General features: G+C 41.1%; 1 protein-coding gene across 4 annotated transcripts in view; it reads right to left on the reverse strand.

Moving 5' to 3' along the window:
• The window catches only part of Zdhhc8 (zinc finger DHHC-type containing 8), a 297,113-nt gene that overhangs the window by 97,635 nt on the left and 172,941 nt on the right, over positions 1-26,537 (reverse strand). For all 4 annotated transcript variants that reach the window (XM_067141524.2, XM_068226294.1, XM_068226293.1 and 1 more), the window contains one exon: positions 21,347-21,488. In XM_067141524.2, coding sequence (XP_066997625.1) covers positions 21,347-21,488 — 142 coding nt within the window. The remainder of the gene's footprint in view (positions 1-21,346; positions 21,489-26,537) is intronic.

The raw sequence follows: 26,537 nt of genomic DNA on the forward strand, positions 1-26,537 counted from the left end.
GGCGCAAGGTTGCACTTGACAGTTGTAAGTCATGTTGGCACCACTACAAAAATGAAATGAAGAACGTCACCCGTCAGTCAAAATCACCAATCCACTACTTTTTATGTCAGATACAGTTACGCATTTTATTAATGTTAATTCGTATTTAATTCCGTATAGTGTTCATAATCTTTTATTTGCTTACACAAATATGAGCATTTAAAAGATATTATAAGGTTTAAGCGAGCTACAAAATAAATACGAACTATTTTCAGTTGATTGTTGTTGGCAATATGGGTAGTATAGTGGTGCCATCTATAAGTAGCTTGACTACTGTATTGAAGTGTTGCCGTTTTGTCTGTCGCCGCTAGCACGTGGTCAGGTGTGATTCGCGCGTTTATGAAAGTTTTGTTTTCATTGTGAGATAATCGTGAAATTTTATTTTAACGAATGCAGTGCGATGTCTCGGAAATGACAACATAGTCATGAAGCGCGAAGTGATAATCCTTTGAGCCGCGGAGTGTCCGTTAATAGTCAGGCATTAGAAGTAGTGCAGAGAACTCGTGAGTTTTACGAGATGGTTTTCCATAGTTTCCCATTTTCACATCAAGCAAATGCTGGGGCTGTACCTTAATTAAGGCCACGGCCGTTTCTTTCCAACTCCTAGGCCTTTCCTATCCCATCATTGCCATAAGACCTATCTGTGTCGGTGCGACGTAAAACCCCTAGCAAAAAAAAAAAGTTTTACGAGAGGGAGACGAAATTCGTACGCTTATATAGCCGTCTCTCCGTTCCTGTAGATCATGTTGTGGATCGCATATCTCAAACATTAGGGCTTTCAAACCGTACTGTCATTCAAACAGATGTTCGCCTCCAAGAACAGAAGGTAAAAGTGACTGGGGTACGTAGCAGTAGCAAAAACGGGGCTGATAGTAGGGACTTGTTTCACAGCACTCCGGGAAAGAAACGAATAAGGCTATCTCCTGTAACAGGAATTAATTCTTTCCAGGCTGATGCAATACGAAGAAACGAGTACGATTTTTACAGATCAAAGTCCCTTCTGTCATTGTTATGGACAATGCACATTACCACTCCGTAATAATGGACAAGACCCCTTCTTCGAGCGCCCGTAAAGAACTGTAAGTGGAATGGCTGCAGTAAAGAAATATCCCAGCGCATATGTGTATGACCAAATTAGTCGACACCGGGCGAGTTGGCCGGGCGGTTAGGGGCGCGTAACTGTGAGCTCGCATCCGGGAGATAGTGGGTTCGAATTCCACTGTCGGCAGCCCTGAAGATGGTTTTCCGTGGTTTCCCATTTTCACTCCAGGCAAATGCTGGGGGTGTACCTTAATTAAGGCAACGGTCGCTTCCTTCCCATTCCTAGGCCTTACCTGTCCCATCGTCGCTATAAAACCTATCTGTGTCGGTGCGATATAAAGCAAATAGCAAAAAGAAAAAGAAAAAAGGAAATAGTCGACGAGGTAGCGAAGGAACAAGGTCACGAGGTTATTAGATTGCTGTCATACCACGGTCACTTCAACCTCATTGAGTTGGTACGGTATGGGGCGAAGGAGTAAAACATTACGTACGCACTTATAACAAGTCCTTCACAGTTACTGAAGTGGAAGGACTGTTCCGGGAGAGAATTGCTCGAATGGATGCGGCTTTGTGCAGGAAGAAATTTAGCCATGTCGCAGCATTCATTAATTCGGCAATGGCAATACATGGCATCATCAGCGACTCTCAGGAGTTGATGATCTGCCTAGACGATGATGACAGGGACAACGAAGGCGACGGTAGTGATGGCAGTGAACTGGAGGGTATCGAACCTCTGCCTTTGTGAATCAGGTATGAAAATAAGGTTTTAGAATTTTCGTAAAATTTATAGATTTTATTTGAAACATTTTGTGTTAGCACCAGTGTGTATTATTCTAAAATTTATTGGTGTATTTGAAGTGAGATCCTTGTCGGCCGATTTCTTCCGTGTTTTCTAACATCGCGATAATAAGAACTTCGTAGTATATTTATCTCGTATAATTTTGTGTGATGAATAATCGGTGAGTTGAAAGTTCCATTTTTGTCGGCAGATTTCATTTGTATTGTGTATCATCGCGATGGCATTAAAAACATTTCTCCCATGTTTTTAAAAACCCATGTGTCGTGCAATCAGCTGTTGTTACGGCGGCAACATCGCTTCGTGCGCCATTGCAGTGTGACCAATATTGTGCGCAGCTGTCATGTGCAACCTTACGCCGGCCCATCTATAATAATGTTCAGCTCTCAAAACTTGCCCGGCAGGTAAAGTCTTATCGGGCCCTCGAAGTGGCCGATAAATTACACACTGGGTAACAATGATTTATGCTGCTGACAGTACTACATGGGAGTGGTCGAACGGAAACATCCTTTTACGCGGAGGGCAAGTTACGCGCTACTTTACCAGTAGGTGGTAGAACCGGTCCTTAATGGATAAACCTTTGGGATCTTGAGCAATTTTTCAACCATTGGGATATATTAATAATGTTATTAGTTTTACATCCCACTAACTACATTTTTATGGTTTTCGGGAATGGAACATCTTAGTCAACATCCCTGCGAACATAGCATGTGCAAAGTCAGCCTGCAAGTCTGTACTTGTATATTTCAAATTGGACCTATGATTGATAAGTAAAGTAGCCATGGACTATAAATACGGTACTACTATTCCAGCACACAACTGAAGTTAAAATGAGGAATCGCAGAAAGATAATTCGAGGATGGGAAAGAGTAGGATTTATCTCACTTCAATTGTTACCTATAGCTAAGCCAATTCATTCCCTCAAACTAGCCTTGAATTCATAACATAGCCCATGACTGAACCTGAGCCAGTCAGAATTAAATCCACTACGCAAACATGGACGTGGATATACTTCACATGTCACTGAAATTTAGTCAGATTCTCATTTAGGTAAAAATACAATTTTTTATTGCTTTCTTTCTAAATGATATACAATTAATTTATGCACTATTTTTTTATAGGAAATTTGCTTACTTTCCAACAATTTACTAGTTTCTTATCCGTTGTAATGACTGAAAGAGGACAATTTGTATGCATCACCTACCTACATCTTGTGGTGATTCCCAGAATAATGTAGCAACCAAATTACCAGATTCAAAACATGAAATTTTCACTTTAAATCATTATATGAACTGAATTAAAAAAAAAAAAAAAAAAGCAGATTACATAATTTGAAGTTCAGGTCAAGATAGTCAGGTACAATCAGGTAAAAGCTATTTCTCAGTGCTTTGTAATCAACAAAACAATATCTAGAAACATTTTGACACTACTAATCTAAGAGTTAGCAAAAAAATAAATGTTTGCATATCCTCTACAGTAAAAGTTTTGTTGATAAATGAATACCATGCTACTAAGGTACAACTAAAATAAAACTAGCATGCTTGAAAAAGCTAGCAACTCAAAACTAGTAAAAAAGTAAACAAGAACAAGCAGGCAATGATACGATCACAATAATGCAAGTATATGTAATGTATTTTCCAGAACATATAATTCCTGAACAGTTCTAGGTAGGACAAGTTACTAAAGTTGTAATAGGCAAAGAATATACCCAAACATGCACAAATGATACTGGGAGAAAAAAACTATGTACTGTAGCTACCAAAATAACGTTATGATGCAAAATGAGAATTATGGAAGTGTAAAAATAATGGAACTATAAAATACATTGTCAGAGGTTTATATGTAGTCAATTGTCATCTCCACAAGATCATTTAATAAAAAATCAATGTAACAAAAATGTTCCTTAGATAATATTAAAAGAAATCAAAGAGAACACCAGTATCTGATGAATTGAAGTCTCTAGAAGCAAGAAGTACAATATTCTAATGTGAATGGCTTAAATAAAATTGTTTATAAGTTATCTGGCCTCTCAACACTAAGTTCACAAAAACAATTGTGAACAATTGACTGTTGTTAAAAGCATAATCCTGTCTTAACACAAAAGTTTTAAAGCATTTAATTAAAAAAAAAAAAAAAGATCTCTCTCTCTCTCTCTCTCACTCTACTGTACTCAAAAGCATTTCACTATCTGACAGCAAGACATCCCCTGAACGGACCTATCCTAGGAGTGCCATTTGAATGCTGTTATGTAACTTCAGTTCTTTAATGCCTGCCAAGATTTCATCTGTTCTCACCAAAGTTATTTTTAAAGATATTCAGCAAATATGCCAGTCTCATTAGTGCCCATACTTCCAGATGTGGCATAACATGCATGAAATCAGGTTTCAACATAGCATTACAAACTCAGTCCCTAAAAATCCATGATAGTTCTGACAAAAGAGTAAGTAATGTAGATAAATTGAATTCTTTGAGTAAACTGAAGGCTGCACTTATTTTTTTTTTTTTTTTTTTTTTTTAAGATTCTGACTGCTGATGGCTCTTCTTTGCAGTATCCTAATTGGTCTGCATTTAATACAATAGCTTGCATTAATACAACCATTACCGATTTGGGTATGAAAATGTATAATTTCTTCAGTTACTTCTAACTGCTCATTGGATTTGAGTCTATTAGATGATAGATGTAATTCATCAACATATGGCCTTGTAACAACAATGCTTGGAATTTGAAAGACAATACATCAATGCTGAGAATTCTAAATACCTGATGTCAGCTGCTATTTCTCTCACTAATTGCTAAAGCATGTGTGCATTAACTTTATTAAGCGATTGGCACGGGCATGTAAGAATTCTTGGAAGGTTCACTTCCATCAAAGCTCTTGAAGCTCATCTAGAGGATAGTCAATATTTATACAGTATATACAATCAAGAGAGCCACAGACTTCAACCTTTACAGAATCTTCCTAATTGCAGACCGTATGGTGGCTATTGCCATTTCTTTATGCATGCACTATTTTTTCATTTGTCTCTTGGCATAGGCCAGAGCAAAATGTAGTTTTCACTGAAGTCCCAGTCTAATTTATGGCCGTTACAGCACAGAGGATGAGTGGTACCAAGTACTGACAATCGGAGCATGGCAAGTCCATCTGAATGCTGTGAAGGGTGTTACTCATTGGGTCAGTGGTGCTGCAATAGCAATTTCTGGCCCAGTGAGGAAAGCAATGGTGGCTAACTACATCACTCCTCACCTTACCCAGTACATTTCACTATAGCACTACCATCGGCTTTTGTGGTTTCATTGAAACTCCATAAATTCTGATGGTGGTATTCGAGGATCCAAGCAGTCTCTGGGTTCATAACTTGACAGACGGCAAACAAAAATGATTATCAGCAAATGACACACACCATTCCAAAGAATGGCAGCATATCAATCTTTCAGAGAAAGTGCAAAATGTACACTTGTAACTTAATTGAAAATGAAAAGCTACAACCTGTTTTCCAGTCTCTGACCGGGTCAGGGATGTAATGAATGAACCATATATAGGCTATTAGTACAATGGGGTCACCACTCCCAAAGTGATTTATTAATGACTGATAGATGCTCTGAAATGAGAATGGAGAGTGTTGCTGGAATGAAAGATGACAGGGAAAACTGGAGTACCCGGAGAAAAACCTGTCCCGCCTCCGCTTTGTCCAGCACAAATCTCACACAGAGAGACCAGGATTTGAACCACGGTGTCCAGCGGTGAGAGGTCGACGCGCTGCCGTTTGTGCCACAGAGGCTCTTTGTAACTTAATTATTGTACCAATAATAATTTGGAGGAACAGTGCTGTATGATCGAGAACCGGACCCCTGGATCTTCTTTGATACTGATAATAAGTACGAACCCTGTAAGTCTGAGGCAAGAGGAAGTGTACAACATAAAAAAAAGGGGTGAATAAGTTGAGATGAGTGTTCAGTCAGGACAACAAAGAGCCAGCTGAAGTAGCCGATACACCCACCAAGAATAAACCATAGCAAAGTTTGTCTGCCAGGTTAGGTATTTCTTGAACAACTGAAGGATGGAGCAGCTCAAACTAATATAGAATGAAACGAAGCATAGAAAATTTGTTGAAACAATTCTTCCAATGAAGAAAATCTTGAATTAGTGGGTCATTTCCTACAGAATGAGGAAGGAAAATATATTACAAGGTAGTGTTGATCACCGTTACTGCATGAACAAATACCCTTATGAAGACCTGAAGGTGAAGAGCACTGGGCACATGATTTAGACTGATGTTATTTAGGATGGGAGAACTACCTCATTTTTTTGTTTGACATTGTCACAGACGGCTTTAAATATTAATTAGTAACTGGCCAACTCCATTCTGAACAACTTCATCAAGATGACTAGATCATAAGGTGATGACAACAGGGGTACAGGACAGGAGATATACAGGATGGCGCACGAATAATTGACACATTTGACAAGCAAATATGAAATGCAACTTATGTTGTTCAAATTTTGCACACGCCTTCCCTGTTTCATGGAAATAGCTGCAGAGGTGACAATGCTGCTTTGTCTCCGAATGCCTGCATTCCAATGAACTTTCAGCCATGGCCGACCACGGCTGACTCCATTCAGCAGTGCGCCAAAATAGCTACCTTTTATTGCAAATCAAAAGGTGTTACGGTGACATAAAGGAAATTTCGAGCTGTATTTCAGGCTAGATGGACACCAGCAAGAAACACCATCCTTCGCTTATACAGAAACTTTGAAGAACAAGGCAGTGTGCAGGAAGGAAATCAACCACGTGCACCAGCAGTTCGGTCTCCTGAAAACATCACTATGCTGATGGTCGCCATGCAGCCCAGCCCACACAAGTCAACATGGCGAGCTTCAAGAAAAAGTAGAACATTGCGCCGTTCACTTCAAAGAATGTTGCATGGCGACCTTCAATTGTACCCATACAAAATGACTGTACTGCACAAGCTACAGAAATACTTAAGTGTGAGATTTGAAAGTAATTTGCAATGGAAGGGTCATGTTGATGACATTGTTGGGAAAGCATACAGATCGTGAGTATGGACAGGTGAAGTAGGGGACTGCCTGTAGGGGTGAAGTACAAGGGGTACTTTGGGGACCCTGGGAATGGTACGGTAGCTGCGAAGGCCCTTCAGGAACTCTGAAAAGCAGTGGCAAAAGGGGCTCTGGTTAAGACACAGCAGGGGCCTGTTCCACAAAAGTATGGTCTTGTACATTACAAGTAAATTCTCTAGTAACTTGTACAAAAACCAGAGTTTCTGTTCCACAAAAGAATTTTCTACAGTTGTACTTTACTACTCCATACTTACAAATTACTAGTGAATTTTTATAGGCGTGTTCCACAAAAGTACTAGTACTTGTAACTTACTAGCGAAATGAGAAGAATTCTCTACCAGTGAAAGGACAATAATATATAAATGTACTAGTGCTATTTAAATACGCTTATTTTGGATACATTTTGATAAATATGTGGTCTAGCAGTAGTGATAGTGATGGTGATGAAAATGAAAACTATCGTCTGTACAGGGAAAGAATAAACTTCCAGTTTAACACTGTATTTGAATACAATGAACGTTTTAGGTTAAGCACAATACAAGTGGAAGAACTTTTGATAGATATTGGCCATAGCTTAAAATATCCTACGAACAGAAATAAATCTCTCTCTGCTAAACAACATTTACTAACAACATTACATTGGCTAGGAAATGGTGGTCAGTACCATGGTACTGCAGATATGCTTGGGATGGCAAAATCTTCGGTCTATGGTAGCTGCAATAAATGATATAAAATTTCCTCAAATTGTTTGTTGGCCTGAAAATACTGAAAGAAAAAAAAAAAAAAAAAAACATATTCCAAGAAGGACATTCCTGGAATCATTAATGAGCAGAATATCTCTTACATACGTCCAACTTTTCCCCTCAAAACCTCCATGAGCTTTTCCCAAGTCAAATATTTCCATCCAACCATTTATTTTGTCTTGTTTTTTCAGACTCTCGCTGAATCCAGCGAAACGAATATCTTTTCTACCTTCTATTTCCTTCAAAATGAATAACTTTGTTTCTCTTGACATCATTTTAACAATTCATGCAGAGTTTGCAATTTCGTAACAATTAAGTTTGGCGGCCGAATATCGTTATTAGCGGCATCTGATTTCTAACGACAGACCAAGGTAGGTATGTTAGACTCTCGTAGAACATACGCGAGGATCGCGGAAGAACAGAATGGGTGATAATAACGGAGTAATTTCCTATCATCAAAGAAATAAACTGAAAAATAACATCGTAGCATTAAAAAATTCACAGGAATATTAGTTCTTTCAATCTTTGCTGCATAAGTTACAGTAAAATACGATATTACGATAAATGAGGCAAGCATAACCTAATTCAACGAATGGAATACGAAGATAAACAGCTGATTCATGCTATGACGTAGTATGTTTATTGATATGTCGTCACTTGTAAAACTTGTAACAATTCACTGGTAATATACAAGAGACTATCAATCTTTTGTGGAACAGAAATGTACAACTCCATACATTACAAGAACCCACACTAGTAACTTGTAATGTACAAGACCATACTTTTGTGGAATAGGCCCCCGGTCGTTAAGCACATTAAGTACAAAAATGTTTTTTTTTTTAAAAAAAAGCAATGTACATTTAAATCTTATAGCAATTGTATAGTATTTTTTGAAGTGATTTCACATACTATATGTGTGTAAGTACAGAAGATATGAGTAGAATTTTGTAAATAATATAAATTTATTAAGGATGAGCTGTGTGTTTAATAGAAAAATGACTAATGTAAATTGTATAATACTGTATTTTAAGAAACGTGTCTTCTTTTCTTTTTAACTTAAAATTTAGTATTTGAGAATGTATTTTTGTGTATCATCTGCCAAAATCTACCTACGGACTCACAACATAACTATGCGAAGTTGACTAGCGTGGTGCATATTTTCTTGTGGTAGCACAGTTATGGATACTATAAAGAAGAAGAATAATGTTATTGGCTTTACGTCCCACCAATTAAATTTTTACGATTTTTGTAGACGCCGAGGTGCCAGAATTTGTCCTGGAGTTATTTTATGTGCCAGTAAATCTACAGACACGAGGCTAACGTATTTCAGCACGTTTAAATACCACCGGACTGAGCCAGGATCAACCTGCCAAGTTAGGGTCAGAAGGCCAGATACTTGAAAGAGTCGTGTGCAAGTGAATAACTTTGACCGCCATCTTAAATGCAGTAAAACAAAAGCTAAAGTTATCAATCTAGTCAATACTGTTTGCTGTAACCTTAAAACAGTCACATATATTTGTTGAAACTAGTTTCGGTCTTACCAGAGACCATCATCAGTCAAAATCAAAGTTTTTAAGGTTACAACAAGCAGTACTGAATAGGTGGAAACCTTTAGACTACATTGCTCTTCAATACGGATTAATATGAAATATATTGCCTATGATGTTGAATGCTACAATATTTTGATTTGTTCTGATCGACTCAAGTCATAACTCGAAGTTATGAGCTTCAACATACACACCACTGCTGAAAGATGCAGATGTCAGTCCACATCGTGGATTTTAATTTTGTCTTCATTAATAAACTGTATACATGCAGATGAAGAATGTCGTGATAAAGACCAATTCAGGAAAAGACTTTCCAACATAAAAGTTCTGGTTGAAGAAAAGAAAGACCGCAGAGGGGGAAGATGGACTGAAGAGAGAAGAGCGCAACATTCTGAAAGAATGAAGGCACTGTGGAGAAAGAGGAAGGAAGAAGGGATGATTAGAAGGAAGTGAAGTGGTATTGGCGTGGTCCTAAGTTTGGCCGGTTCGCAAGAAAGAAAGAAGAAACTGTATACACATGATGTAAAATTCACGCATGACAGAAGAAACATATCAAGTGTTTACATATCCCTGCTGGATAGTTTTTCATTCGTGTATTCAATAGTATGTTCTCTTTCCATGTCCCCCGCAGAAACGTTTTAATGAGGTTTTACTGTAGTGTGTAATGTCACAGATATTGTTATACTTCCCTTTACAATACCAATTATTACCATCACTGCAGCATGTAAGGTATTCACTACCACCACTACTCCTCCTCCTCCCCATTTCACAAGATTAACTGGAAGCAAGCAAGTATTCAGTTTATTTGAGGACAAAGTTGTGCAGAATGCATGCTGTGTTGTCTGTAGTTCTATGAAAAGAAGAAGAAAGTGAGAAGACTAATTAGAGATTAATAATGAGACCAGAAGGGACTGGGGATTATAATCAATCCATATGAGAGAGAGAGAGAGAGAGAGAGAAAGAGAGAGAGAAAGAGAGAGAGAGAGAGTGTGTGTGTGTGTGTGTGTGTGTGTGTGTGTGTGTGTGTGTGTGTGTGTGTGTGTGTGTGTTGCTTCACTATTAACAATGGTCCTGGAAATCTCAAACAAAGAATTTTTCTTGTCGGAAATAGACATACAAAACTGAAGTATAACAAGTGACAGGTACAAGAACTACCGATTCAAAGACTTCTCACTAGATTCTGTACAGAAAACAACAAAGGAAATTACGTGAAGAGAAAGGAAGGCAGGAGAGTGGGACTGATGATGGCTGTAATACCCCCCACCACTTGTGCTACTGGAAAAAGCTTCCAAGACAGACCCAGCAAACCATCCACAGGGTGGTCTATGAGTCCACAAAATGGTTATTGTACCTCCCAGAAATAAGAAAAGCGAGTTATAAACAGAAAAATGGAGAGTTCATGCAAAATATGAAATTAGGGAAGAAATGTGTGTATTTTCTGAAAAAATTATTTTAAAAAATACAGGTAACAATAAAATAATGCCTGAAGGGAAGTCTTCCATACCTTTGTTGAACCTTTTATCGCTATCAGCACAATTTCCCATTTCAACAACTACTGCACAGGGAAAAACCTACTTACCACATATGAAAACATGTTTGATCCATAAAATATGAAGTATTTATTAAGTATATGAGGTATTTATTTTGTATGAAAAAACTAACGGTAGTACTGAAGTTATAAAAGTGTTACCATATGTATGCAGCTTGAAGATATAAGCTTTAAGAGGCCTGCCAGGATGCGGAAGACATTCAAATAACACTTTGCTAGGTATCAGCTTAAGAAAACAAAAAACCCACCTACATAAAATTTAGTTTACTGAACAATATACGAGTTGTAAAAATACTAGATGACTAGATGATTCAAATAGGACAAAAAGACTTGCAAAGAAAATCCTAGTATGCACCAGATTTGTGTTTGTATTACACTGACTGACAGAGCAAATGCAACACCAAGGAGGAGTGGTTCGAAAGGGATGAAAGTTGGGGAAAAAACAGAGACGGCACGGACGAATAATTGATGTTTATTTCAAACCGATATGCAGGTTACACAATGCGCACGGCATCGACTCAGTAGGATGTAGGACCACCGCGAGCGGCGATGCACGCAGAAACACGTCGAGGTACAGAGTCAATAAGAGTGCGGATGGTGTCCTGAGGGATGGTTCTCCATTCTCTGTCAACCATTTGCCACAGTTGGTCGTCCGTACGAGGCTGGGGCAGAGTTTGCAAACGGCGTCCAATGAGATCCCACACGTGTTCGATTGGTGAGAGATCCGGAGAGTACGCTGGCCACGGAAGCATCTGTACACCTCGTAGAGCCTGTTGGGAGATGCGAGCAGTGTGTGGGCGGGCATTATCCTGCTGAAACAGAGCGTTGGGCAGCCCCTGAAGGTACGGGAGTGCCACCGGCCGCAGCACATGCTGCACGTAGGGGTGGGCATTTAACGTGCCTTGAATACGCACTAGAGGTGACGTGGAATCATACGCAATAGCGCACCAAACCATGATGCCGCGTTGTCTAGCGGTAGGGCGCTCCACAGTTACTGCCGGATTTGACCTTTCTCCACGCCGACGCCACACTCGTCTGCGGTGACTATCACTGACAGAACAGAAGCGTGACTCATCGGAGAACACGACGTTCCGCCATTCCCTCATCCAAGTCGCTCTAGCCCGGCACCATGCCAGGTGTGCATGTCTATGCTGTGGAGTCAATGGTAGTCTTCTGAGCGGACGCCGGGAGTGCAGGCCTCCTTCAACCAATCGACGGGAAATTGTTCTGGTCAATATTGGAACAGCCAGGGTGTCTTGCACATGCTGAAGAATGGCGGTTGACGTGGCGTGCGGGGCTGCCACCGCTTGGCGGCGGATGCGCCGATCCTCGCGTGCTGACGTCACTCGGGCTGCGCCTGGACCCCTCGCACGTGCCACATGTCCCTGTGCCAACCATCTTCGCCACAGGCGCTGCACCGTGGACACATCCCTATGGGTATCGGCTGCGATTTGACGAAGCGACCAACCTGCCCTTCTCAGCCCGATCACCATACCCCTCGTAAAGTCATCTGTCTGCTGGAAATGCCTCTGTTGACAGCGGCCTGGCATTCTTAGCTATACACGTGTCCTGTGGCACACGACAACACGTTCTACAATGACTGTCGGCTGAGAAATCACGGTACGAAGTGGGCCATTCGCCAACGCCGTGTCCCATTTATCGTTCGCTACGTGCGCAGCACAGCGGCGCATTTCACATCATGAGCATACCTCAGTGACATCAGTCTACCCTGCAATTGGCATAAAGTTCTGACCACTCCTTCTTGGTGTTGCATTTGCTCTGTCAGTCAGTGTATATTATTAATACATGAGCTGTTGTACTCATCACTGACAGGAAATCTCTCTGTACGAGCAAGCCAGTGAACACACTGGCTCAATTCAGTAAGCAATAAAATCCAGTACTGCAAATGTAAAACGATCATGATGATGGATGATGATGACGACGACGACAAAGATGATGATGTTGTTTAAAGGGGCTTAACATCTAAGGTCATCGGCCCCTAATGGTACAATATGGTCGACATGATATGATACTTAAAATTTTAAAATGTATCCACCGACTAGAGTTTAAAATAAATGCTGATGAAATATGATTATGAGCTTAAAACAATCAGTGGATCTAATTTGCAATGCCTTAAGCCCCATTCACAATGCAAACGTAACGTAACGTAAACTTAAAATTAACGTTAACTTAGAAGTTAGCGGCAATCTTATCTAATGGATCCATTCACAATGCGCCGACGTAAACTTAACTGCGAGTCCGTAAAATTAAGGGATTGCAAACTCCAAGCTCTTGCGGTTAATTTTACTTTAACTTTAAGAACCAGCCAATCAGAGCAGAGGTAAACATTGTGTGTTGTGCATGATATAATGACTTCTTTCAGCGAAACACTTGTAATTCTCTTTCAAAATAATCTTTGTGTATAGGCTATGTATGATAAAAGGAAAAAAATTACAAATACGCTGTACCGAAAAATAATAGGTGGAAATTAATATCCTGTAGTAATGAAATCTGACAATAAATGGCAGCAGACAAGCTCGCAGCGCTGACAAACGGATGAGAGACAATCCCTGTCATAAATAAAACAGTGTCCCTGTATATTTCTTAACATTATGATGGACTACTAGTTTACGGAAACGATATCATCCAAACAAATACCGGTAGATCCAAACATCTCATCGGGGTGTGATAGATAGGGTCATAGATGTCAGTAAAGGAGACCTTACATTTCTTTTTATTACAAAACGGGAAGCAAATCGTAAGAAAGGCAAACAGTTCAGGTTTCATCCGCATGTCCAAAACGAACTGATGAGGGTCATTTCTTACAGTTTATTACCGAAATCGCCCTGAGATAACCTTCGTTGATTCAAGGGATGAACCCATTTTCTGCACCGTTGTTTAGATCGCCTTTTCAGGTACCGTAGGCCTACACAGCTCCCAGGAACAAAGCAATAGATGTTTGAAGTAATATGGATTCCGCTACCACGTTGTTTGATTCCATCGAGGTATTGAAATATAAAACTGCGAGATAGCCCAAAACCTGACTTCCGTACTAAATAATATGGCAGTGTTTTGATTGGCTGCTGTGTACTCTTTACGTTAATGTTACGTTCCTCCATTGTGAATACCACAAATTTTACGTTAATTTTACGGTTGCGTTACGTCTTTAAGTTTACGGTTACGTTTGCATTGTGAATGGGGCCTTATTTTCTGAAAAAATTATAAAAAAATACAAGTAACAATAAAATAAGGCATTACCTGGAAGTACAGATATATATAATTCATGTTATAAGTTAAAATAATATATTAAAATACGCAAACACGAACTAAAATAGAGTAAATGGGATAAAAGCATAGTTAACACAAATACACTAAGCCAAAGGACATTATTACACACGATACAGAAGACCATTATATCTCATAAAACGGATGATGAGGTCTGCTGACTGCTCGTCATCTCGCAGGGTGAAGGAGATGGTACTCTGGAGTTTTAGCATACGGCGCAGATCGACCAGGTCTACACACTCCGTAAGGATGTGTACTACAGTAAGATGATCGCCGCGAGTACACACCAGCGGGGGTTCCCTTTTCAGTAAATAGGAGTGCGTTACTATACCGTGGCCGATCCGAAGACGACATAATTATCACTGCTTCTCTCTGAGAAGCCTGAAGGGAAGTCCTCCATACCTTTGTTGAACCTTTTATCGCTATCAGCTTATTTGGAAATGGAGTGGCAGGCCACTCCATCTCCCAATGAGACATAACCAAGTGCCTCAGCTGAGAGCAAATATCACTTGCTGGAACCTTGTAAGGCAACGGGGACAGTTTAAGTGCCTCCTTGGCAGCCTTAGGCCTATCTGCTAACTCGTTTCCCTCTACACCCATGTGGCTTGGGAGCCAGATAAACGTGATTCTGGTGCCGGCATCCAAACACCCGGCCAGCAGGTCCTGGATCCGCTGCACCAGAGGGTGCCGAGGGAAACAGGTATCAATGAACTGTAGCGAGCTCAAGGAGTCAGTACACAAAAGAAAGTGTCGGCGCTTATCGGACAGTGTGTACCGCAGAGCTCTGCTGTGCACACACTACAGGTTTCCGGGAGAGCAAAAAAGAAACCTATCATTGTCGACAAGAAACGCACAGCCCACTTTCGTTTAAGTCCTCAAACCATCCATGTAAACGACGAGTGAACCTGGATACCAGCCAACAACGGACAGGAAGAGCCCCTGATAAATCGAAGAGTCCGCATTCTCTTTAGGGCCAGTGTGCAGATCAGGGATTATTTCAGGTTGTCGTATTATCCACGGAGGTACACCATTTGGTTGTCTGACAAAGCAGGAAACCGAAGGTACATCAAACTATCTGCGACTGCTATCCAAGCGTAATCCAGGCGGCCTCGTTGCTCGAGGATAAGCAATGTACAGCCGACTGTTTTCATTGTGGAATATGCAAGGATAGCCTGGGTGAAGTGGCATCTGTCGCAAATTTGCAGCATAGGTCAGAAACATTTGCTGGCGCCTCAGGTGTAAAGGCGGCACACCAAATTCAGAAAGCAGGCTAGCAATGGGGCTTGTATGAAAAGCTCCCGTCGCCAACCTAACCCCGCTGTGGTGGATGCTATTCCGTTTCGCAAGGATGCTATACCTTCCTGATCCATATGCTGCACTGCCATAGTCTAACCGGGATAAAATATGTGCCCTATAAAATCGTAGGAGCACCGTCCGGTCAGCCCCACAACTAGTATTGCTAAGAAACTTCAAGATATTTAACTTCTTGGTGCATTGCATTTTTAACTGCAGCACATATGGCTCCAACGATAATTTGCTATTGAAAAGGAGCCCAAGAAATCTGTGTCAACTATGGGAATAGTGACATTTCCCAAATAAAGCTCAGGATGTGAGTGAAGAGTTCGCTGCCGGCAAAAGTGGACAACAGAGGTCTCTGCAGTTCAAAACCATGTTCTAAAGTCCATTGTTCCACTCTCCTAATAGCTTGCTGTAATTGTTGCTCTGCGACTGCCATACTACGCGAGCTATAATGCAGAGCAAAATCGTCCACATATAGCGACGGTATTACTGCTGAACCAGCAGCAGCAACAATACCATTTATGGCAATCACGGAAAGAGTGACACTAAGAACCAATCCCTGTGGGACTCCCATTTTCTTGAACGTGGTATTGCAAATATGCCCTCCCTATTTGGACACGGAATAGACGGAGGGACAAAAACTTGGCAATAAATACCTGCAAGTTACCTCAAAATCTCCACTGATGCAGGACTGAAAGGACACCGTATCACCATGTGGTGTCATAGGCCTCTTTTAAGTCAAAGAAAACAGCCACGAAATGCTGTTTGCAGAGAAATGCATCCTGGATAGAACTCTCCAGGTGTACCAAGTGGTCAGTGGTCAAGCGAGCGAATCGAAAACAATACTGGTACATGGACAAAAGTCCTTGGTTCTCCAGACACCACACAGGTCGGCTATTTACCATCCTCTCAAATAGCTTACACAAACAGTAAGACAAACAGGTCTGTAAATTCCTGCATACTTAGGATTTTTGTCAGGCTTGAGGACGGGAATCACTATGCCCTCTCACCACTGAGACAGAACCTCGCCCTCTATCAGATTCGGTAGAATACACGAAGGAGATATAATAGACTATCCTCACTAACGTGTTTCAACATCTGGTTATGTACATTGTCTGGCCCAGGAGACATTTCCTTGCAAAGCGTCAAGGCACTGCGGAGTTCCTACTCCATGAAGGTCATATTATAGTCCTCTGAAGCTTGAGTGGCAAAACTAAGGTGAAGACGTTCTGCATCCCGGTTCAGAGCAAGGAAATCGCGATGGTAATTCCCAAAGCCAGACACATCCGCGAAATGACTGACTAGAAGGTTGGCAAACAAGAGTGGTTCAGTGACTATACTGCCTGCAATGGAAATTTCCAGTACAGAAGATGATCCTTGGATACCAGAAACACGTCGAAGTTTAGTCCACACTTGAGATGGAGTATGTGACGTTGCAGACAACGCATATCTCTCCCTCGAAGTTCTGTTACTTTGTCGAATAAGAACTCATGCCTTAGCATGGAGTTTTTTAAATGTAACCAAGTTGGCCACAGCAGGCTGCTTATGATAACGTTTATGCGCGCGAGAGTGTTCTTTGATAGCTGCTGCAATTTCCTTGTTCCACCAAGGAACAAGTTTTCGGCGAGTAGTCCCTGAAAAGGAGGGAATAGTCTCCTCAGCAGCAGCAAGTATAACTTGTGGTATGCAAGTTATTTTGCCATCTATGGTCTGCCTGGTCTCGTCGTAAAGACAGCTAGTGATGTCAACTTTGGTCAATCAGCATGTTTAAGAATCCATCGAGGAGGAGCCTCGACGGATTTTTGTTTCAACAAAGTAAGAGTCACAGAGATCATCATGTGTATTCCACCGAAACAGCGGAACTAATGTTCGACTGCATAGACTTGCATCTATGCGAGAGTATGTGCGTAATGTACAATGAAATGAGTTGGTTCACCTGTGTCCAAAATACATAAATGCAGCTCTGTTACTAATGTTTCCAACTCCCTTCCCCTGGGGCATGGCGTTTCAGAGCCCCATATGGGTTGATGGGCATTAAAATCGTCCAATAAGAGGAAGGGAGGTGCCAGCTGATCTATAAGATCAGTGACATCGTTTATGTTAAGAGGCTGGCCTGGTGGAAAATAAACATTACACACTGTTGCTATGACAGGCAGTGGTACATGTATCGCAACTGCTTCCAGAGGGGTTCTTAGGAGCCCTCTTCGCTATACGTATCAGAACGAACAAAAATACCCATGCCACCGAACGCCTAGTGGGTATAATATAGTTCTGTCGAGTATAGTCTGAAATTTCTCAAGACCCTATGATGACCTGATGTGAGGTTTGTTCCCTGAATACAGACTATACTCCCTGTGAACTCATTAACAAGCTGGCATAGCTCAGAAAGATGCCTGTCATAACCGTTACAGTTGCACTGTAACAGTGCCATAGTGTGGACTAAAAGAGAGTGTTACGTTATGAGCAAAAGATGCTCTTAAACTTGAACACTAGCAATATCAACATCTACATCCGTAGAGGTAGATGAAAGCTCAACGTCCATCCTGTCATCGAGAGATTGTGGGACCGACGCCCAGAACTTTTGACACTGTCCGAAGGCTGGATGTCTCCATACAAGGCGGGCACACAGGTTTTGGAGCAGGCGTACCTGGTGGCGCAGACTCATACACTCCAGTTGGAGGGCAGGATTTTCCCTTCGCAGGATAAGCGCTAGAGCGCCTGGTAAGGGTGTTCCTCATCTCTGCCTTTTCATGTTTAGATGGGCTGGGAGATAGTTTCCCAGCCCTAATCAACGACGACGATGCTGCCTCCACTGGCTCGGGTACGGCTTTCACCGACCTCTGACGGGTGGGTGGGGGCGGAGAGACTTGGACTTCCCCCTGCTACGCCGGCTTAGAAGTCCCAGCCGGCACAGACTTCCTTGTGGTCGAAGGTGGGGTGGTCCCCGGCCCCTCCCCCCTTCGAGCTTTTACTCTTTGCAGCTGTGCTCGCAGGAGTAACACCCACCTTGGACACAGCGATCGCAAAAGGTTTAGACAATATCAACGATGAACCTGGAAGACTCAGCGCTATCTTCGTCTAGTCCAACCGTCTTAACAGGTGCATTCCTAGCAATGAACTTACGGTGCGCTTCCTGGTAGGAAAGACCATCCAGGGTCTTGATCTCCTGGATCTTCTTCTCACCGAGATATACCGGACAGTTCAGATCTTGGGGAGAGTGGATATCAGGGCAGTTAGTGCACCCGTACGGAGTTGAGCACTCCTCCGCCACATGTACCACATACAGAATGATTTGAGCAATGAGATATCATGTGCCTGAACCTCTGGCATTGATAGCAGAGCATGGTAGGCGGGACGTACGGCCTTACATCACAGCGATAGGTTGTTACCTTGACTTTTTCTGGTAACAATGGCAATTTGAAGGAGAAAATGAACACACCTGTGGCAACGTCCTCGTCGTTGATTTTGCGCGTAATGCACTGGACACGTGTTATGCCACGGTGCTTCATGTCTTCCCATCAACTCTTCGTCAATGTTCAAAATGAGATCATGGTGGAAGATAACTCCACGAACAAGATTTGAGTTCTTGTGCTATTCCACTTTGACGGGAATATTGCCAAAGTGATCGAACTTGAGCAACAGATCAGCTTGCAAGGCAGTGCGCATCTTAAACAACAAACTACCGTTGCGCATTTTCTTCAGGTCTTCCAGTTCTCCGTAGACACCTATGTGCCTGCTAAACAAAATAGACTTTACCAGCTTGAAGTCACTCCCATCAGTTCTGGTAGCAACCAGAAACCTAGGGAAGCTGGATCCCATTCCTTCACGCTGTGCTTGTTTCCAGGGTGTTGAACACCTCAAGAAATCACAATTTAAAGACATTGTTGGGGGACCACCTTGAGCAGGTCTAAGACGTTTCAAAGCCATGCCCGAAATCATCCTCCCCAAATGCCACCCACCCCAATCAAGGGTCTCTGTAGCCGAACCAACCAGCCAAGGTAATACCCATCTGGTCGTAGCAGGGATTGCCCTGGGTCCGACGTTGGACGATGCCTAATATGGGATGACTGAGGCATTAAGCACTAGGTCTCCCTTCCTCCAGTCACCCGCAATAGTATGTACCCTATAGCGTGCACAGAGCAGTAAATATACAGAAAAAAATAAAAACAATAAATAATAATATGCCCTGGCATTCGGCTGTGCGGGGACTTGTGTTGTCAGGTGGATACTACTGCAAGGATATATGACGTTCCCACCCGCCGATCGCTGGGTAGTCACAAGCGGGCTGTCAGGCGTAACCGCACACTTAAGAAGTCCATCTCAGAGCAGAACCCATATCAACAATTTGGAATCGGTCTACAACTAACCTGCCGGGCTGAGTGGCTCAGACAGTTAAGGCACTGGCCTTCTGACCCCAACTTGGCAGGTTCGACCGTGGCTCAGTCCGGTGGTATTTGAAGGTGCTCAAATATGTCAGCCTCGTGTCGATAGATTTACTGGCATGTAAAAGAACTCCTGCAGGACTAAATTCCGGCACCTCAGCGTCTCCGAAAACCGTAAAAGAGTAGTTAGTGGGATGTAAAGCGAATAACATTATTATTATTATTATTATTATTATTATTATTATTATTATTATTATTATTATTATTATTATTACTACAACTATCCTTCAAAAAACAATAAAAAATAAAGAGGGGACAATGGCCACATGACCCTTTTAGTCACCTTCTATGACAGGCAGGGATTACCTGTGAACATATTCAGCCCCTTCCAACCACAGGGCGTCCAACACACTATACCAAACGGCAATCCATATCATCGCCTAGGTCGCCCCTTTTAGTTGCCTCTTACAGGCAGGGGATACCATGGGTGCATTCTTTGTCTGCGTTCCCACCCACAGGGGGTGCAAATGTAAAACCTTCAGCAAACTCTCTCAGCTGTATTTAAACATACGCTACGAACTCAAATATCTGAATGAATCTGGCAAGAAGTCTGGTCGAGATGAAAGCATCCCTGACAGCTATCACTCCTCCCTCTCTTTACCGAAGAAGTCTCATCTAGAACTGAGACATGTTTGGATTCTACGTTGTTTGAAAAAAAAAAAAAATGTACAGGAAATGGTGGGAAATATTGTTTACTAAAGCCTTAATAATACTTATAATTAAGGGAGATATTAGTCCGACTTGTTGACTGAATGGTCAGCATACTGGACCTTCGGTTCAGAGGGCCTTGGGTTCGATTCCCAGTCAGTTTGGGGATTTTAATCGCCTCTAATTCTTCTGGCTCACAACACCCAGAGTCTGTCCCAACACACTCCTCTTCATATTCAGACAACACTCCACACTACCAACCACCAAAGAAACATGCAGTAGTGATTACATCCCTCTATACAGGGTTGGCGTCAGGAAGGGCATCCGGCCGTAAAACAGGGCCAAATCCACATGTGCAACACAGTTCACATCCACGATCCCGCACGTGTTGGAAAAGTGGTAGAAGAAGAATTTTTAAAATTACAAACACAATAAATTTTATACCTACAATTCAATCGCCAGACTTTACAAAACAAATTTATTTATTGTAAAGTGAAAACCAATCAATACGGAATGATTCTAATATCTTGTAATGAATCTCCAGACTTCAAAAACGCCACTGTTAGTAGGAGTGACAATATAAGTTACCAAGAAAAATCACTCACCCACTGTAAACCTTAATCATTAAACATGAGAGAGAGAGAGAGAGAGAGAGAGTGAGAATGAGAAAGCGGGGGGGGGGCAGGGTAACAGGTACCTAAATAAAGTTTGGGCCCTGAAATACAGACAGTAAGTTAACAGTAGTAAATCATGCATATAACAAACTGTACCCAAACTGCAAGCATTAGAGGAATTAACGTCACCAATTCATACACACTTGAGATAGAGCTGCTACCAAATCTAGTCTAACAGATATGCAAGGCATTTTCTAGCTCTTACCTTATTGTAACTGGCATTTCTAACCCCATTGCTGTTATCCATGTAGGTCTTTACCTGGTTGTCATTTGTAATTGTCGAAATTGCCGAGGCAGACAAAGGGTATCTCTTCGGCTTCCCCACGTACTTACTCGCGTTCAGCAAACTGAAACAGTTACACAAATATTTGTTTAAAACATATAAAACATGAAGCATTTTGCAAAGCAGAGAACTATACGAGAATGAATTTACTATTATTATTTCACACTAATCGACATGCTTTGATTATGAAAAGTAATTCTACTAAAATGCTGAAAGCGAAGGCCTTCTGCTGCAGAGTCCAGTAGTTAGAATAGGAAAAGAGAATAATTACAAGTTTTGCAGACCTACGAATGACAAGAAAACCCTCAAGATAAATGAGTGTCAATACTGCACAAAAAGTGGGGTGTGTACGTGCGCACGCATGCGCAGCATGGGGGGAAAAGAAAAGTTTCAAAGATAGGATAACAATTCAAAAATAATTAAGTTAACATCTCCCAAGCAGACTATGGTATTGTATTTTACACAGAACCAAAATGCACATTTTCAGATAGTGATTTCTCTAACCCCCCATGGCACTACAGCCCTTGACGGCCCTCGGCCTACCAAGCGACCGCTGCTCAGCCCGAAGGCCTGCAGATTACGAGGTGTCATGTGGTCAGTACAACTAATCCTCTCGGCCGTTATTCTTGGCTTCCAAGACCGGGGCCGCTATCTCACTGTCAGATAGCTCCTCAATTTTTATCACGTAGGCTGAGTGGACCTTGAACCAGCCCTCAGATTCAGGTAAATATCCCCGACCTGGCCGGGAATCACAAACGGGGGTCTCCCGGTAAGAGGCAGGCACGCTACCCCTACACCACGTGGCCGGCGTGACTTCTGCAACTGGTGAAAAATATCCATACTTTTTCTATTTCATGTTTGAGGAATGATCTAGAAACTGATTAATCTAGGAAAATACTGGAAACTGAACTGATATAAAATTCCTTTGATGTAACATACTTTTTATTTCTGTTCATTACCAAATGTATAAACATTTATCATTTGGGAGATCAATTTATAACAAATGGCAATTAGAATTATTTATTTATTTATTTATTTATTTATTTATTTAAGTTTGAATGCAAGTATCACCTCTTCTATCAACATATTGAAGAGCATTCTGTAGAAGATTCTGAAATTAACTGTTGTTTCTTCAATCACATACAGGCTGGTTTATTATAATCCTCCATGCTGTGCTAGCCAGAATAAGCTACTAATATTTTCTGTAAGTAATGGAAAGCAATAAACAAGTGAAAAATCCTAATTCTCTGTAAATATTGCTACTACATTAACAGTATGTTACATTCATACCTTATCATAGGATATAAACTTCATGGTTTTGATGCGTATTGACCTGTGATCACATAATTATTATATAGTACTATAGTCATGAAAAGGTGGACCATTACGAAATTAATTTAATAACTATTCATACCTCAAGCAGATAACTCAAATATATTTCCCCAATTTAAACAATCACTGCCTTATCAAGCATGTCTATGCCCCATGATCATGCATCATTCTTACCCCACTCCACTCCACTCACGAAGGGAACCCGCCAAGTGTAACAACTCGATTTCCCAGAAACTTTGCTCAGAGAAAGAGGGGTCATAATAAGCGAACACGTGTTTCAGCTTATCCGTAGAACTACCATTAGCAAGATTTTTTTTTTTTTTTTGCTATGGCTTTACGTCGCACCGACACAGATATGTCTTATGGCGACGATGCAAGAAAATGACAGTCAATGTTTCCATCTTGCTTCACGTGCCTTTCAGAGCATAACAAGTTTGACAGGGTGGTGCAGCGTCTATTGCTGCGGCTTAAAACTCCTGTGTCCCGTGTTCAAATCCTGATAAATTGTTTTTTGTTTCATTTATCTACTTAAGTCTAATGCTGATTACTACACGAATGTTTCTTATCTAGTTAGTACATAAAAGGTGTTATGTTGAGAGTAAAATTACAAATGAGTTTCACAGTAAGTGTTATATATTTGTTATATATAGGCCTATATGTGTGTGCTATTTTTCGGGGATTACAAGGTTTTATAAATTCATTCTTATAATAATGATCCATGAACGATACCGAACTTAGAAATATTCTAAACAGAGAAATTTTGTACACCACGAGCATCGTGCGAAGGCAGTTTGCCGCTGTTACATTTCTGGGTGGGAATGTCACTCGGGAAAGAAACGTCGTTAACCTTACTGAAGGTTGGCAAAAAGTTTGCAACAAATCACACTTAATGGATCATTTTTTTAAAAACTGGCGTTTGCAATTGATTATGAATCAATGCGTTTATTTTTCTTGTGCCGCGTCTAGTTGTGATATTCCTTTGCTGTGTAGAACAATTGATGTTTTCAAATTAATTTACCAGGCAGAATATTAATAGACAAGAAAGGAAAACTATTTCAAAATAGACTGAACAAAACCATTCATCTAATAATTGTCAATGGACAAAAGTAAATACACTGACACGAGGCTGTCGTATTTGAGCACCTTCAAATACCACCGGACTGAGCCAGGATCGAACCTGCCAAGTTGGGGTTAGAAGGCCAGCACCTTAACCGTCTGAGCCACTGAGCCCGGCAAACATGGTTTAATTTGCATATAAATTTTTATTATTTATTTTTCTATTCTACCTATTCAATAAAATTGAATTTGTGTTGTAAGAAATTAGTTTTACTACAACACTACATTAAAAGGGACATGTTTCGCTCGGTCTCCGAGCATCCTCAGCCTTTGATAGTAGGCGAAAAAACGCACTGACAAAGCATAAAGACTCCTCTCCACACGATACGCCAACATCTAATGCCCCACCTATTGTTTCTTCACTTCGCCCCGCCTACTGTTTCTTCCCTTAAGTCCCCTACTCCCCCTTTACAACAGCTTCTTCACACGTATAACACAAGAAGTAGAAACATGAAAGCAAGCAATCACCATCATGTAACAAGCACTGCGAGGCATTATAGTAGCAGTCAAAGGGGTAAGTGAAGCACACCAGTACAATCACTGTGAAAGCATAACAACACACAACATTATCATGTAATTTCCTTTGTTACAGACGCACCATCACTTAAAGATTGTGAAAAAGGATAATATATGAACATTTTCAGATTGATGTCCCTTTTGACAAAGCTCTTATAAAAATGAACCGTTTCCAATGTAAATTCTGCTCGTCAAATCACAAGTTCAAGGAAACTACCAACAAGTTGCACTTTACTGTTTACAATTAATAAATTACAGAAGCATACCTCAAACCAACACATGATGCAGAATATTTCCAACCTCCTTGACACGCATATTAATACTTTAAGCTTTAGATACTAATGAGTTTTAACAGGATTTATGACTCAAATTTTAATGTATACAATACAAAAAGTCAACTAACATTTTTTTTTTTTAAACCAAGAACTTGGGACTTTTAGCCAAATCTTATTACTGTGAGGAAATTGCTGTGTTTTGGACGTCAGTGTTATTAGAATCAATGTCTATCCTAATTTTTTTTGTTTGTTTTTTTTGCTAGTTGTTTTACGTCGCACCGACACAGATAGGTCTTATGGCGACGATGGGACAGGAAAGCGCTAGGAGTGGGAAGGAAGCGGCCGTGGCCTTTATTAAGGTACAGCCCCAGCATTTGCCTGGTGTGAAAATGGGAAACCACGGAAAACCATTTTCAGGGCTGCCGATAGTGGGGTTCGGACCTACTATCTCCCGAATACTGGATACTGGCCGCACTTTATCCTAATTTTAGCACTGTCACTTTAAATTGTGAAACTGTCCATTGTGTTTACAAATGCCTATGTTCACATATTTTACCACTTAGCTTTTAGAATCATAATTAAATACAAATTAGTTATAAGCAAATTAACAATGACAGGTCTTAACCTTGAGATAAGTTACAAAGGCTCAGGATGCTCTGAAACCAAGCGCAACATGTCCCTTTTAATGTAGTGTTGTAGTAAAACTAATTTCTAACAACACAAAATCAATTGAACTGAATGGGTGAAATAGAAAATAAATAGTAAAAATTTATATGCAAATTACAGCAAATTTCAATACGGGTTTAAACATGAGAATAGTTACATGTAACAACATGGTTTCTCGTATCTCCTCGAGTCTCCAATAACCTATGTACAAATGAATAAAACGATGTGTAAAAATCAAGTGACAATGGTGCATTGTTCCAGAATCTTACCCTGTGTTGCACAACATTACATTGGATGTATACATCATATTTACAGGTAATAATAAATTATATACTATTAATTACATGTTCTTACATTAAAATTAAGTCATATTAATAAAAACACAGCAGAAGTATCGTGACGTAACCCTGCGTGTTCTATTACACAAGACAGATCACTTTACAAAGGAAAAATGAAAAGTATCCTCTTTATTCTACACAAATCGTAATTCCATAATTAGATGGAGCAATAAAATTCAAACATGTTTCGACTCATTTGAGCCATCTTCAGTGAAATAGCATAGACCCGTAGCATCCTTTTTAGTTCCTGGTTCCGTTGTTCCATTGGATTGGCCCTAGGGTTGTAGACAGGGGTGGTCGTGGTCCAGCATTCCACACCCCATTCAGACATCATTTGCTGCCACTTCCTTGTCGTGAACTGACTTCCGTTTTTTGAGAGAATGCACCGTGGATAACCATAGCGGCTGTATACCTCATCCTGTAGAAGAATGCTGATGCGTCCCGTCGTGGCTTCTGGTATCGGAAAGGCTTCAATCCATCTTGTGAAGAGGTTGGTGATTACTAGGAATCTCATTTTACCCCTTGGTGTTCTAGGGTAAGGACCCATCAAGTCCACGGCCTATGACCTCTCAAGGGCGTTGCGACCATCTTCCTCCCTGGCTGGAATCTGCCTTCCTGTTGCTCGCCTTGGTGTAGGCGCAGACGTAGCATCCTTTCGCAGAGTCAAGAAGGATGTCTTTCCATATCTTGACCAAGAAGAAACTTCGTCAGATAGACTGATATGCCTCTTCACCTCCTGGACGTCCGGCTTCAGTGCTGTCGTGGAACTTCTTGAGGATGTCTGTCATGTGCTGTCTAGAGATCACCACTACTGCAGGTGTGTCAGAGGTGCAAATCAACCTGCAAGTTCTAGTAGCACACCTTAAATTC

Source organism: Anabrus simplex, chromosome 2 (assembly GCF_040414725.1).
Source record: "Anabrus simplex isolate iqAnaSimp1 chromosome 2, ASM4041472v1, whole genome shotgun sequence".
Taxonomy (NCBI): Eukaryota; Metazoa; Arthropoda; class Insecta; order Orthoptera; family Tettigoniidae; genus Anabrus; species Anabrus simplex.